The 15938-nt window shown below is 37.1% G+C and overlaps 1 protein-coding gene across 3 annotated transcripts in view; it reads left to right on the forward strand.

Moving 5' to 3' along the window:
- The window catches only part of LOC117296152 (dual oxidase 1-like), a 32604-nt gene that overhangs the window by 12978 nt on the left and 3688 nt on the right, over positions 1 to 15938 (forward strand). For all 3 annotated transcript variants that reach the window (XM_033779031.1, XM_033779032.1, XM_033779033.1), the window contains 22 exons: positions 148 to 326; positions 648 to 723; positions 1146 to 1242; positions 1794 to 1899; positions 3639 to 3735; positions 4040 to 4227; positions 4608 to 4786; positions 5071 to 5192; positions 7814 to 7966; positions 8218 to 8340; positions 8559 to 8956; positions 9508 to 9730; positions 10330 to 10423; positions 10698 to 10873; positions 11086 to 11191; positions 11589 to 11797; positions 12183 to 12413; positions 12996 to 13089; positions 13519 to 13568; positions 14074 to 14355; positions 14808 to 15037; positions 15501 to 15659. In XM_033779031.1, coding sequence (XP_033634922.1) covers positions 148 to 326; positions 648 to 723; positions 1146 to 1242; positions 1794 to 1899; positions 3639 to 3735; positions 4040 to 4227; positions 4608 to 4786; positions 5071 to 5192; positions 7814 to 7966; positions 8218 to 8340; positions 8559 to 8956; positions 9508 to 9730; positions 10330 to 10423; positions 10698 to 10873; positions 11086 to 11191; positions 11589 to 11797; positions 12183 to 12413; positions 12996 to 13089; positions 13519 to 13568; positions 14074 to 14355; positions 14808 to 15037; positions 15501 to 15659 — 3572 coding nt within the window. The remainder of the gene's footprint in view (positions 1 to 147; positions 327 to 647; positions 724 to 1145; positions 1243 to 1793; positions 1900 to 3638; positions 3736 to 4039; positions 4228 to 4607; positions 4787 to 5070; positions 5193 to 7813; positions 7967 to 8217; positions 8341 to 8558; positions 8957 to 9507; positions 9731 to 10329; positions 10424 to 10697; positions 10874 to 11085; positions 11192 to 11588; positions 11798 to 12182; positions 12414 to 12995; positions 13090 to 13518; positions 13569 to 14073; positions 14356 to 14807; positions 15038 to 15500; positions 15660 to 15938) is intronic.

Consider the following 15938-nt stretch of genomic DNA (forward strand, 5'->3'; position numbering starts at 1 on the left):
TACATGGTGTTACCACAAGCCTTTCTATATCGTATTTCCACCATGCAAAGTTTCAAATCCTACTTATATTAATGAGATTAAGCACATTTAAAAAAAACTTCATTCTAGTGAGGAAAACAATTACTACTTGTTCTTTTTCCCCTGCAGAGCTGGGAAATCCCCGAGGCAATGAAAACCCTTTCCTTCTGACCTTTGGCATTCTGTGGTTCCGCTGGCATAACTACTGGGCTGACAAGATTTTCAATGAGACAATGCATGAAAGAGAGGAATGGAATGACGAGAAGATCTTCAATGAGGCCCGTAAATGGGTTATTGCCACGTATCAGGTACTGATATTTATTTTCTTTCTGGTAATGAACCCTTCATGAAAGAGACTTGTCAGCCCTTATTAGGTTTGAATAAACCTCTATAGAGAAGATGACATCGATTTGTTAATGTCCAATTAACTATTTGTGAAAACAGAAGTTTAATCAGAACTTGTTAGTTCAAAACTGGTTATTCTCCATTTCATCTTTAAAAAACCCCACATTATTATTAGTTTTTGTTATAAAAAATACATTTATTGCACCTGTTTGAATACAAAGCAGCCAATTTTGCAATCGTTAAAGAAACATAAAAATTCAATGCTGGTTTTCCCTTGTCTTCAGAAAATGGTGTACTATGACTGGCTACCTGGTTACTTGAACCTGAATGATGCAGAACAAGAAGCAGTTAAATACGAAGGTATTAATCATTATTTAGAATAACAATCTGCTCAGCAATAACCTGGATAATCACAGTATAAGTTACCATCAGGTGTTTGGTTATATATGCCTTCAAAGGCAGTGGACACTATTGGCACTTACTCCAAATAGTTATTAGCATAAAAACTTACTTGGTATCGAGTAATTGAGAGCTGTTGCGAGTATAAAACATTGAGATATACGGCTCCCTCTGAAGTAATGTAGTTTTTTTAAAAGAAGTCATAATCAAGCATTTGAAAGTGAAAAAAGCTTCATGTGACAAGAGTGTTTTTTCTTTCATTATTATCTCGCAACTCTGATGACCAATTGAGCTCAAACTTTCACAGTGTCTTTAAAAGTAAATATGAAAGTGGACTGTAGTGAGAACTAATTCCCCAATTGATTTTGTTTTGATTGTGATAGGATATAAGAGTTATGTACATCCTGGTATAACTCATGAGTTTCAGTCTGCTGCTATGCGATTCGGCCACACTCTGGTGCCTCCTGGTGTTTACCGAAGGTAAGTATAAGTCATAGAGTTTCGATTGTTGTGATATTGGAAAAGCTACTCTGCCACTGGAAGGCTTGCTAACAATCTCTTTGAATAATTAATGTGGAACAGGTTAGTTATGTGAAGTATTTCTTTGGACTCATCGAAGGGATGTTATTTTATCCCACACCCTGGACCAGTGTGGGTTTGTATGGCCTACCCTCCAAAGACGTTTTTCAATATAGGGACATTAGATCCTCACTAGTTGGTTCTTTGTTTTCATGGGTCCTATCATTTGTGTACACAACCAATAGGGATTGCTTCAATACGGAAACAACAGAAAGTACAACAGGTGTCCTCTAATAACGTAATGGTCAAACACGACTGTGTGTTCATCGGTGTGTTATTTTTGAAACTTAATAACTGTTTTTGTAGGAGCGGTGACCTCGATCATAACATTGCATTAACGTAAATGAGAAAGAAACAGTTATTGATGCTGGCGAATAATATACATTTCAAAAATTAATTACCGTTGGCACAAAAAACAATAACCAATATGTTTCTTCTATTATTGGTGACAGGAATGCTGACTGTGTTTTCCATAATACAACTTTGATGTCAAGCCTAGCACCTGATAGAGAGGGCCACCATGGTATAAGAACATGCAATTCATTCTGGAACCCACAGGTCAGTACCGTAATTTTCGGATTATAAACCGCGCGGCGTATAAACCGCACTTCCTCAAAATATACAAAAAATATTTAGATGTCGGCGTATATGCCGCGCGGCGTATAAACCGCGATCAAAATAAAAAAAAGACATGAAAAAACTAACCTCAAAACACGGAAGTGAAGTACGCAAACCTGCCGCGTTACGGGTGATTTTTTATCTCACACTATCAGTCCTGAGTTATATTTTGTTTCCATCAACAACCCTTTTCAAGAATTTGCGATTTGATGATCGGTTGTGTTGACCATATGTTTTGTGAACTGCTTTGGCAACAATCTCCGTGAATCAAAGATCGGTCTACAACGCACACCGAGAAATAGTTGAACTTTGCCCTGCATCGCATCGCCCTCTGTTGACAAAAGTTGTTCACGTTTGATTAGACTGGGCCCCGAGCCTCAAAGCGTGGAAGTCTAGCCAAGATTTTATGAATGGAACTATCACCGGCCAATCAACAACGGCCAATCATCAAACGGCCAATCACCGCATGCGTGAACACATAGGGGCCGTGCTTGTTTGCGGTCCCCGTGTGGCGATGTGCAGTGACAGGCGGGCGGCACATCACTCAGTCTTGTATAGTTGGCCGCAATGTGGAGTTGCGTTGTAATTAAAGTGGAAATGTATTAAAGTTTACACTATTGATCGTAATTGAAATGATCTATTATAGGATAGCATTCTTTTTGGTTGGCCGGTGTTTCTCCCTCCCTTTTATTGTAGTCCCACAACGAGGATCCACACAACAGATTATTGCAACGACGGACGGGCGGACGGACGTAGCGTGTGTGTATGCAGTAATGTATCATGCAGCGTGCACATTAAGCACATGTACACACATGCGAGTTCTTAAAGCTAGCAATCTGTTAATTGCGCTGCTCAATCTCGAGATTGCACAACAGATGTTGGCTGCACCGTACTGAGCGATGTTCGCTGACGGGTTGCGCTACGCCCTCGCATTTGCGCCGCCTGGAAATAAAATTCCCAATGTTACTGGACTCAACAATCAGGGCAGGTTGGAAACGTTTTGTTTGATCCCCCGGAGCGGCATAGCTCGTTGCGTACGTCCATTCACCATTCTGCTGTTGCGGTGTGCGTGGTTGAGCTGAAGAAACCGCTGGCTGACACGAGTGTAGCGGATGTCTGACGTCAGTATATAAAGATCGTGGGAAAAATAGACAGGGGACGAGTCTATTTCGCCGAGACACGAGTATAGCTTGAATGTCTGACGCCAGCATGTAGAGATCGCTAGGATAAATAGACGGGCACCAGTCTAGTCTAACCCGAGTTGCGCTGAGCGGGGGGAGCTAGCTAGCTGAGGGCGGCTGTTAAACGTTTTACAAAGGAAACATGGAATACAATTGTGGTGGGATTTTCAACAGGTTTTTGTCATCACACAGGCAGGTTTTTGTTCTCGTTTAAGAAAAAAAAAAACATTATTTAGAATATTTTACAAACGATCTTTCTTTTTAAAAATGCCGTTTTTCTCTTAAATATTTATACGTCGGCTTACAAGCCGCCCGGAGAATAAACCGCAGGAGTTCAAAAAAATGTCAAAATCAACATATAAACCGCGGTTTATAATCCGAAAATTACGGTATTTATTTGCTGTAGAAATCCACTCAGAAAAGCTACACATACTATTTTTGTTGTATATTAGAGCACTTGTTTCATAAATTGTTCGGTTTTTCTGATTGATATTTTAGCTTCCAATCAGGGAACATGACATTGAAGATTTCTTGATGGGAATGGCATCACAGATAACAGAGAGGGAAGATAATATCGTCACCATAGATCTGCAAAGTAAGTGCAAAAACAGAGGTTGGATTACCAACGATCAAATCTTGCTGAATTTGGAACTTGAATCACTTTATGATAAGCTTGTAAATTGAATAAGAGAGAGGCAATCCTATGCTCCTGCACCAATAAAGTGTGGTACAACCAAAGTACTACATTCTCTTATTAAAAGTTCACAAGCTTTAAAGGGGAAATGTTTCCATCAGATTCTGTGCAACACTATGGATTAAACAAAATAGCAATTGGATTGTTTAGAGTAAAACATTTTTAAAGACACAAACTATTAGACTTGTTTTTCCATTTGTAACAGGGCGTGTATTTGGACCGCTGGATTTCACACGTCGTGATCTGATGGCCCAAAATATTCAGCGAGGACGAGACCACGGTTTGCCGGACTACAACACAGCGCGCGTCTCTCTAGGGTTAGACAGAATAGAAAACTTCACTGATATCAATGCACTTAGGTTTGATGGAGATCAAACAGACATTGATGAATCGGTGAGTTGACAAAGAGAAGCAAACTTGGTAGAAGGAAACTATAGGCAAGAGTGCAAGTTATGTGCAAAACCTTAGTAGATTTATCAGCATTTCTACGGTGGCCTGATCACGCAGGCATGATGTGTATGGCATTTAACATAAGCATTGACAATTCATTGCTTAAAAGTTACAGAGGTTAAAGAGAACAATGTAAAAAATAATGGGAGGCATTTGAGAATGCTATCGCTGTGCTGATGGCAGACTTAAATACATATATTTTTCAGAAGCAAAGTAATGGACAATTAGCAATATGCCAGATACTGCCCCTGAGCATGTCAAACAAGTTAAATTCCTTTATTATTCATGTTTGAGTATGTATTGATTGATTACTTTGGTTACAGATCCTGAATGCCCTAGGTACAGTTTATGGTGGAGACATTGACAAGGTTGACATCTGGCCGGGTGGTCTTCTAGAAACTACAGCTAATGGTCCAGGTCCACTCTTTAGGAAAATTATCTTGGATCAGTTTGTAAGAACCCGTGATGGAGACCGCTTCTGGTTTGAAAACGAACAAAATGGGTAAATATAATATTTTAGGAAATTAATGGATGTTTTGTAAGACTGTGATTTTTCTCAAAATGACCGAGTAAATGTTTTCTTGGAGATTTCCAGATAAGATAAAGTTGGGAACATCCTCTGATGGTTGGATGGTTAAGTTGGCACTAAATAAATATCAAATTTAATTGTGTCTGATTGCTCTTAAAAGATGGTTTATTATTTTACGTGTTGCCATACAGTTCTAAGGCTGGTAGTAGTTTGGTCAACTTGTAATATTACATAACTATTTTTATTTTTTGTTTTAGATTATTCTCCAAGGAACAGATTGATTACATTAAAAATAACATCACTGTGTTTGACGTGATCACACTTTGCACCAAAATAACTGAAAATGACATACAACGAGATGTCTTCCATTTCACCGAAGGTAAGCCTTTTATTATTATTAATTTATTAATCTGCATATCATCCCAAAAATGTATGCAATTTGAAAATCAATAAAATAAATTAAGTAACATATGAAGAACTTTGGCCCCGTTTTGAGCAGATAATCCCTCACGCTGTGTGTGAGCCGACTGTAACGGCTTGAGTGCACAGCCAGGAATGGAACAATTCATTTACATTTTAGGGGATCAAACTTCTAGACTTCGTAAGAAGTGGCAGGAAGCACAAGGTTTATTTAAAACAAAAACATTGCAGTTAGTAGGAGTAATAAATCAATTTAATTGAAAGTCGCATAATGTAGAGTAGATTATACAGAAATATTGAACATAGTTCACATAAACAATGACAAAAATTGTTTAATGTTACACAACAAACTAAATTGATTCGTCAAGATATTTCTGTACATCATTTAACAAAAAAATTACATGGGACCCTTCTACTAATGTGTTGAATGATAATTTTATGTAGTCCCATATTTTTTGCAATTTTGTTAACGAAGTATTAGCAATTTTGGCATGCCCACCACATATTCTGCAAAAAACACCCCTATTAACTAAATGTAGTATTCCAGCCACGTCGAGTGATTTTCGAGTCGAAGAAAAGCACAAAATTCCACGATTCAAATATACCTTTGGACATTAAAAACGCTACATTGATGAACCAAAATGCTTCTTAGATATAAATTTATTGTTGAGGCATAAAGAACGATGGATTAAAACAGCAAATAGCTTTGCCAAACGACGTATTCTGCTTCCGATTAAACGATGTTTGTGCTTCGCGCGGTATGAAGAGGTCTAGCTTTTCGCCACATAACGCACTATCCATACGGCTCGTAGTCCAGACTATGGGGGGTGCAATCTCTCTAATGGACTTCATGATTTGACACAAAAAGTGCCCCTTTTTGCAGTCCACCAATCACAAAACATGTTACATGGATGGAAAGCTTACTTCATCTAGTTTCATAAACCATGCAACTTCTGGTGGTGCGAGATTGCTAGCGAGTTTGCCGTTGAATTTAGTGGGACAACCCCCGCAAAAAATGACAAAATGTGGTGTGACCTCCATAGGAAACTGATTATTTTAGTCAAAATGCATCTTTTTCAATCAAAAAGTGCCCCTCTTTACTGGCTCTTATTTATATAAAAAGGGTACTGTTTCAAAAGAGGAATATATATACTATACGATGCCGAGCGACTTTGTAAGTTTAACAAAATCACTTTTCTTAAACTGATGAAAATGTCTCCCGAGTGTGTGAATTTGAAGGGAATTTCCCGTGTTGAACGGGTCGCCGTGAAAGGCGTTGAGCAGATGCACACTAGTTCTTCATATGATTAAGAAATAAAGACATGACAACAATTCAGGAAGGGAAAAGGTTAAAATGGGCAAATGATTAAAACAAAGATTCTATTAGAGTTTGGCCTTAAGTCCAAGTGTCACAAACTCAGGACGCTATGAGGGGCCGTTTATGACTAAATTAGCAAACTACGTCCAATATAGAGGGCGCTGTTAAATATATTTGTGTTTGTCATTTATATTTGAGGTTTTTGGTCCTTTATATATATTTGCCGTTCATCCTTTATATATTTTCGGTGGTCTTCTATATATTTGTTTTGATCATTATATATTTATTATTTTGCTCTTCAATATATTGGTTTGCTCTTATATATGGTTTTGTTCCTATATATACGGGTTTGCTCCTTTATATATGGGTTTGCTCCTATATATATGGGTTTGCTCTTATAAATATGAGTTTGCTCCTATATATATAGTTTTGCTCTTATATCTATGGGTTTGCTCATTTAGTCATAAACGGCCCCTCATAGGACGCTAGAAGTCAATGCTAAAATAAAATTATCAAGAGCCCTAAAACAAACTGACATTATTTTCATATTTGCTTGTGTAACTATAAAACTGAATATCTTGAATCACATTGAATAACTAAGTTGATAAGTCTGAAAGTTCTAAAAGAGTGAGATAATTGATATGCAAACAATTGTGATAAATGATTGATTTCATTCTTACTTTTCAATTAGTCCTTAATTGGGCTCCATGGTACACTCATGATCGGAGTTATGCAATTATTGTCCCTTGACCAGGCCCATGTTACTAGATTGTGCCATGTATTATATATTTTATTTCCCCCCAAAAAATAACAGTCACCTTTAAGCCATTGGACCTTTTCGGTAAACAGTATTGTCTAAGGCCCACACTTCGTGTATCACAACTTCTATATCAAATAACAAACCTGTGAAAATTTAGGCTCAATCGGTCATCGGAGTCGGGAGAAAATAACGGGAAAACCCACCCTTGTATCCGCACGTTTCGCCGTGTCATGACATGTGTTTAAAATAAATCCATAATTCTCGTTATCGAGAATTGATATTGTTTTACTGTTTTCTCAAAAAGTAAAGCATTTCATGGAATAATATTTCAAGAGAAGTCTTACTCCATTACCTTCTGTAAACCCTGTAAGGTATTTGTAAATCTGTGATTTTTTTTTTTTTTCTGTACCGAAAGGGTCCAATGGCTTTAAACCTGAAAGTTAAAATGAGACAGTATGCAATGACACCACAATTTGTTTATTGTAAATCTATCTTATTACAGGTGACAAATGCTGGGATAATCACCCCAATGTAAATCGTGCCATTGATGAAAATGATATGGAGAACTGTACTGATCTAAACACCTTTGACTACTTTGAAGGGAGTGAGGTATCCTACGCTCTATCATTCCTTGCACTGGGCCTCTTCATTGTCAGTAAGTTGTGAAACACACTCCTTAATCTCCCTTACCTCCTGCCTCAGACATGCTTGAATTTTAATTGAGGTAAATTTATAGGAATAAGTAAACAAGCATAGGATTAGTGCAGAGGCGCAAAAAGGCAACTCTTGGAGAATTGCTGAAAGAATGAATTATTTGAAGGTGTCACCCACTCAGAGACTCAATTTTAGCCATGTGATTAAAGTGTTAAATGATGTATTTTATGGTCTTGATTCTTTCTTTCCCAGTGGTGGTTGTCATGTTATTTGTGTGTGCAAATCGTCGCAAGAAAGTTGTTGAGCAGACACGCAAGGCAGAACGTCAAAAGACACGAAAGGGTCAAGGTCCTGAAAATCTTAAGAAGTTCACAAGTAAGTTTTAAACCATCCAAGCATAAACCCTTTCGCCATCTGCATGTTTTTATCCCTAAATGCTGTTCACCATTGTTATTAATAAAATATGGTATGTTTAAAAGACCTTATGTTTACTACTATATAGTTGTTGCACAGTAGCTATTTTATCAGCAAGAACAAGCTGCCTTGATCAGTCATGCTAAAGAAAATGTTCAACTTATTTCCCCTTGATATAGCTCTTGAATGGTGTGGCTTCAAGTCAGGTACCAGACCAATCCAGGTTGCTCTTGGACCAGGTAAACTTATAAAGGTATCCAACGAGCGTGGGAACAAGCTCTACCGCACCATCGACCTAAACCACCAACAGAAGATCTTGTTCTGCGTTGCCCCAGACCGCAAACGGCGATACTTGCTCCTGCAACTGGAACGAGAGTATGACTTAGTTGTGAAGTTTGATGAAGAAGACAGCCGCACAGAGTTTATTAGTGAATTGGAGAGTTTCCTTGGAAGTGGAGAGGTTGGCCTTGGAATGGAGCGGCGTGAGATTCGTGAGAATGAGCTTTTGAAGATGGCCATAACTAAAGAGCATAGACAGAAGACTATTGAACGTTTCTTTCGAGTGGCCTTTGCTCAGGTAAAAACAAATTTATTGGGCATTTAATATTGGAAAGTGGTGAGACATTTTTATTGCTACTGATAAAAACTATTGAATTTTCAGTTTGATAATAACAAATAATAAAGATTTATAATGCTCACTCCAGAAAAACGATCAAGGTGCCTACACAAAAAGCCAACTATTTAACAAAACGAATGTGAAAGTACAGGTCTATTTTCACAGTTATTTTAAGCAGGGATTGATATGTTTGTGGAACCAAGACGGGTAGATCCAAAGTGCAACACAAGGCTTAACGCATGAAAAAAGTACCAGCCTTTGAGATGACTTTCAGAAATAATTTCTGTACTCACAACAAATATTGTTGCCACAATGACTTGAAAAGGGAAAACTAACAAAGATTCTCATGAAAAGCACTGTGTTTAGTCGTGGAGTATATAGCTTCATGATTCAATGTTGAAATGTATAAGTAGACATTGCTCTCCAGAGTTGCAGAATCTTTGAGCCAAATGCAACAATCGTATTTTAAAAATTGTATTTCTTTGACAAAATGTTTTTTGTTGTCACTGTAGGCCTTCAACCAATCTGTTGACTCGGCTGATCTGACTGACCAAGGCAATGATGATGCCAAGGAAGTTCTCAACAACGAACTGAGCAAGACAGAGTTTGCTGAGATGCTCTCCATGGCTCCTGACTCCCTCTTTGTTGAGCAGATGTTTGAGTTGGTTGACAAGGACCATAGCGGATCTCTGTCCTTTCGTGAATTCTTGGATGTTATTGTCATATTTGCTAAAGGTGAAGCATAACAAATTACATGTCACCCCACTCTTATCTGTGATAACATTTTCAAAAGATGAAAATCTATGTCACTTGATATAGCCTTGCCTAAGTTTGCAAGCATGTTTCAAGCTCACCCTGTCTTCACAGTTATTTATTAGTATTTACCATAACAACAATTTCTCAAAGGGTTAATGATGCTATGTCAGATTTTTGGCCCCAAACATTAAAAAATAGATTTTTTTGAGTGAATGGTATTTCAAAGAGTATCACCCGCTCTAACGCAAAAAAGTTGAACTTTTACTTTTAATGGTCAGGAACCATGACAAAAATTTAAAACTTTTCTTATAAAACACATAAGAATTGGTCACGTGATATATTGTCGGGATCCCGACTAAAAAACTAATTTTGAGCACTTTATTTCACTGCTACTAATAATTGGCGGACTTTTTCGAGCAATGTCGCAAATGAAAGATTGTAGGTGTCTCGACCCCCATCAAAATACCTATTGAATTTTAAATCAAAATTTTTGGGCCAAATCGGCCAAAAATCTGACATGGCATCTTTAACAACATTCTGTAATTGATTGATTGATTGTTTTTATTCTTTTATTAAAGGCAAGCCTGAAGATAAGTTGGCTCTGATGTTCAACATGTACGATATTGATCGCTCTGGGCATCTTTCTCGTGATGAGTTCAAGATGATGCTAAAGTGAGTTTTTAGTATTTTCCTGCTTTTTGAAACTTAGCTTCGACAAGAAAAGTACTATGAAACACTGGAACTTCTAATTACCAAATATTTGTCTGATTACAATGCATTTACTTGTAAATTGTTGTCCGATTTGCTTTTTTGTTAATTAAATTTGGCTTTATTCAGAAAAGTGATACATTTTATTACACATTACAGAATAAAACCATTAGCTCAATAGAGTGGAAAATTTGAAAAGTTGTTCTCATAAGGAGTGGATCTGATTGATTAATTGCAGGTCCATGATGGAGACCGTGAGTGCATCTCTTGAACAGCAACAACTTGAGGATGTCATCTCATCCATGTTCAAGGCAGCTGGGTTTGAGAATAAGGAAGATCTTTCCCTTGATGATTTCATCAGGCTGATGGGAGATCACAAGGAAGAACTCAGCCAAGCAGCTCTCACTGTACAAGGTAAATGTACTATCAACATTTGTCTTGTTTATTTCATTGATAAACATTTAGGTCAAATGTTGCAGTTTGGAGCTCTCCTCTTTTCTCTCTGTTTTTCGTTTTTTAATTAGTTTGCCTTGGGTCTTGTAGAGAGTTTGGGTCTTAATTCATTAAGCCCACCCGTTGTATGTCTTCATTACTAATAGTCAACAATGTTTGGATGTGATTTTTAGGAGCTGATGTACCCGAGGCTGCCCAACCTCTTGATCGTGGAGCTACTATCATTAAGCGTGAGAATGCTCCATCTCGTGCTCGTAAGACAATTGTCAAAGCATATGCGTAAGTCTTATTGAATATATAATAGTCTACATAGTTTCGTTTTTGTGAGTTTTTTGGTGTGTAAATTTTCGCTTGTAAGATTAAATGTATTTTGAATTATTAATTACAGTCATGCAATTTTTTGAAATCATTAAAGTTTTTGATAGAGGCTGCCACGTTTAGTACTACTGTACTTTGTGTCATTTTTCAAACATTATTTGTACAAGTCTTACTTGTAACTATAGAATCTCAGACAGAATACTTGGAGTTATTGATAGGTTTTTATACTAATGCGATAGTTATTATATATCTGACTTGACTGAAATTTCTAGGTGAACCTTTTAAAAACCAATTTAAGGCTTAAACTCAAGAGTGTCCTGTGGCTCATAACCTTCATAGCTCCCCCTCTCCCCTGCAGTGACAAAGACCAACAGCGTCCTATGACTGCTAAACGATACCAGTCTAAGGTAGTGAAAATTGAGACAGAAAAGAAGACCTACACTGAGAGTCGGACACAGCGTAAAGTCAACACCTTCATACGTTACATTGAGAACAACCGACTTAGCATCTTCTACTTGGTCCTCTACATGCTGGTCTTGGCTGGCGTCTTCATTGAGCGTGCCTACTGTAAGATTCCCTTTCGCTCTTTCCTTAAATGTCTTTTAATGACCGACTCAAAATATGCAGGGAGATTAAGCTGGCAAAATATTTCAAATAAGCATTTTGTTGGCATATCTGTTTATTTCTTTTACCACTTGTTAACCTGACAAAATATAATCAGCATAAATGCAAAAATAGTTGATGGCCTGACGTTTCGACTCTAGAGTCTTTCTCAAAGGCTATATGGCTGTAAACCTGTAAAACTTTCTGTGAAGTTTATGCACAAATACACAGAACATTGAGAATCCCAACTAACTTTATAAACTAATGTTAAATATAGTGGATCCAAACAGGGCCTGTTGGGTTGTATGGAGATCACTAATTAGTCATGATTCCAAACTTTGTATTTCAGATTACTCTGTTGAGCGTGAACATGCAGGCCTACGACGCATTGCTGGCTATGGTGTAACAGTGACTCGAGGTGCAGCTAGTGCTATGATGTTCACCTACTCCACTATCCTGGTAACCATGTGCCGCAATACCATCACGTTCCTTCGTAGTACCTTCCTCCATCGCTACGTACCCTTTGACGGTGCCCTGGCCTTCCACAAGATTGTCGCTTGGACTGCCCTAGCATTCTCGTGTAAGTTATAATAAGAAGGGAACTTATTCATTCATCAAATAATCACAACTTTAAGAAGTCCGGCTAAGTTTATTGACTCTGTTTTATATTTATTCTCCTGATGGCATAACAAAAATAAAAAACATGATTGATAATAATTGTTTGAAAAGCAAATGACTTTTAAGTTGATACTAGCACCAACCCAACGTTCTCTCTCTCTCACTGAAGTGTCAAAGAAAGGTGTTTTCCTAACACTAACCTGTGCTCTGTATTTGTATGAACATTTCCTGCACTGACAACTTACAAATAAGTTTTCTAATAAGTAATGAACACTATATAGGTTAAAAATAAAATAACGCTACAACATGTGCTTGCAGAGCACTTAGTAAAAACATACATAATGAGAATTGTCAATCCCTGAAAACACTCAACTGAAACAGGTCATAGAAACACCATATCGTCAATGTGACATTATGATTTTTTACATATATATACCTCGCTTGTGAAAATAGAGACAAGATGAGGTTAACTTGGTTTGAGTTTTGTTAGAATTAATCTTCAAGTTTTATAAAAATTAAGGTCTTCCATAATTTTGTCTTGCAGTGTTGCACACTGTTGGTCATGCCATCAACTTCTACCACATCTCGACCCAGACTGCCAATGATTTGACGTGTCTCTTTCGGGATTTCTTCCACAGGTAGGTATAATTTGAATTAATGATCCATTTTGAGAACCTATTTCTGAACTTTCTTTCAGATACTTAGATTTTATTTAACAGTGAAATTCCATATGCCATTTCATAATGAACACTTTGAAACTAAGCGGAAAAATATTGAACAGTGAAACTTTCCTTCACTTCTTCAAAATATGAAATCAAGACACCCATTCATACAATGGCCACTTTGGAGTCCTATCATTGGTGTTGTGTTATTCCTATTTCTGTATATATATCTTCTGTGAGGTAGCACAAGAAGATAGATCCCTTGTGGGGCAGCAATGTTCCATTGTGTTTTGGCACTTGATAAGGGTACCATTGGTCATTTCAAATAGACTGTTCAGAATTTAGTGTTTCATGAAATTTTGATTCTGTATTCAAATAGCAAACTTAAATTCTTGTGATTCTTAGGTCTCATGAACTTCCCAAGTTTCACTTCTGGGCCTACCGTACCATCACTGGTAAGTCTACGTTAATTTGTTGTAAATGTAAGGGAGATTAACACTTTTCTCTTTAGCCTTTTAAAACAGAATAAATAACATCACATTCAAGAAATACTTTTTTGAAGAATTACATAAACAATAACAAACAAGAATTAGTTCTAGTAGATCTAATTATGATGTCTTTGGTTTTCTTAAAAGTAACCAATATTGCCAGTCCTGCAGAAGTGTCTGGTAAAACGATTGCTTGGAGATATTTTTGTGATCTGAATCTTTGTATCTGAATCTTTGGTTTTAATTTTGTCTTCACAAATTTTCCCCCCTTTCTAGAGCTGTTTCCAAATTTCTGTTTGTCTGTTTAACTCAAGTAATATTTTTAATATTGTATTTAACATATATACTTGTACATATATTTTTGATGTAATTTTATTGTTAACCAAATGCCATTAGTCGGTGACTTTTTATTTGGTGTTGTATTTTTATATGAAAATAAACCAATTTTGAATTGAATTGAATTGAATTGTAGGTTTCACAGGTATTCTACTGGTTATGGTGTGTGCCATCATGTACACCTTTGCCCTGCAGTTTGCCCGCCGTAAGGTCTTCAACCTGTTCTGGTTAACCCATAATCTGTACATCCTGCTCTTTATCTTGATGGTCTTCCATGGTAGTGGTAACCTCGTCCAACCCCCATTCTTCTACTACTTCTTCCTTGGTCCCGTCATCCTCTTCACTTTGGATAAGCTGGTCAGTGTCAGCCGCAAGAAAGCAGAGATTACGGTGGTGAAGGCAGAGTTGTTGCCCTCAAGTAAGTAATCTGTTGTTTATGCATAAATCCTTTATATAATAGGGTCTCCATGCTTGTTCATTTAATTATAATATTATGAAAACATGTTGTTTCTCAGAAGTGAGAATCTCAATTCTTATGATGTGAACAAGGTTTTTCATCAAATGTGAATCTTTTTTGAATAAATGATTCTCTGAATTTAAAAGTTGGTAAAAGTTTACCTTGTGTGTTGTGTATATATTGATTGCCTGATGATTTTTGGTATGTTTGTTATAAAATTGATTATCTGCTGAAAAGTCTCAGTTTCTAAATAAAATCAAAAGTTAGCTTATTTTTGTCTTCTGTCTTGAGGCACATTTTTTCTTTATCTAAAAACAATTTTCATTCATAGGCCTATATGATTTAAGTTTTGTGTCAGATGGTCAACTTTGTTAAGTTTCTCATTATGATGTTTGATGCTCCTGTTTTTCTAGACGTGACAATGTTGGAATTCAAGCGCCCAACCACCTTTGAGTACAAGTCCGGCCAGTGGGTGCGTATTGCTTGCAAGACTCTCAACTCCAGTGAATACCATCCTTTCACCTTATCCTCTGCCCCCCATGAAGAGAATCTGTCCCTTCACATCCGCGCTGTGGGACCATGGACAACAAACCTGCGTCGTACCTTCGACCCTAATGTGGTCAGAGAGCACCCCTACCCCAAGGTGAGTAGAGTAAGAAGGCAAGGCAAGAGATATAGTTGACAATCATTTTTACTTATAAAATTTTATTGCTATTATAAATCAATTGGCAACAGTTGAGATGTGCTCAACTGCTGCAAAAACAGACCAGCTGTGACGCCAAAATTCACTAAGATTTGCATTCGTAAGAAGTGTGACCCAACTATTGTTGTCATTAAGCATTTTGAGAACAAGTTGTACTTTATTTATAATTTCACAATCTTGTTGCTTTCTTTTAACTGTGTACTCATGACATTGAGGTGAGGAGATGAATAACAAATGACAGTAGACAAAAATGGTGTTCCAGCAACAACTTGTTTATTTTACAAAGATAATTGGTATGACTTCAATCTGTATTTTTAAAAGCAAGCAAGCAATCAAACGTCTGCTACAAACTATGTTTGATTTACTGAATATTAGTTTAATCTTTGAATCCATTTTTCTTTAGCTATTCTTGGATGGTCCCTATGGTGAAGGGCACCAGGATTGGTACCAGTTTGAGGTGTCCGTCTTAGTCGGTGGTGGTATTGGAGTCACTCCATTTGCTTCCATCCTAAAAGATTTGGTTGCTCGCTCAGCCCAAGGACAGAAATTCACCTGCAAGAAGGTAGTATTTAGTTTCAAACATATTTATTTCGTTTTTATGATTTAACAGCTTGATAGCCTTTTTGATTTGATATCTAGCATTCTTTTATCTATTTGAAAATGTACTTGGTTTTTGCAAGGTTTTGAAGCAATAAATGTTACCAGGCAAGCTTGAACTGTACAGTTTTGCTTAGCGGTATTTGAAACAGTTTGATGTGAGGTTTATGTTGTTTGGTAACCAGCTAATTGTTGGAGAACGGTGCCCTTGAACATGACTAATACATTAACTTCCACAATGTCT

The sequence above is a fragment of the Asterias rubens genome, chromosome 10 (genome assembly GCF_902459465.1).
Source record: "Asterias rubens chromosome 10, eAstRub1.3, whole genome shotgun sequence".
NCBI classification, from domain to species: Eukaryota; Metazoa; Echinodermata; class Asteroidea; order Forcipulatida; family Asteriidae; genus Asterias; species Asterias rubens.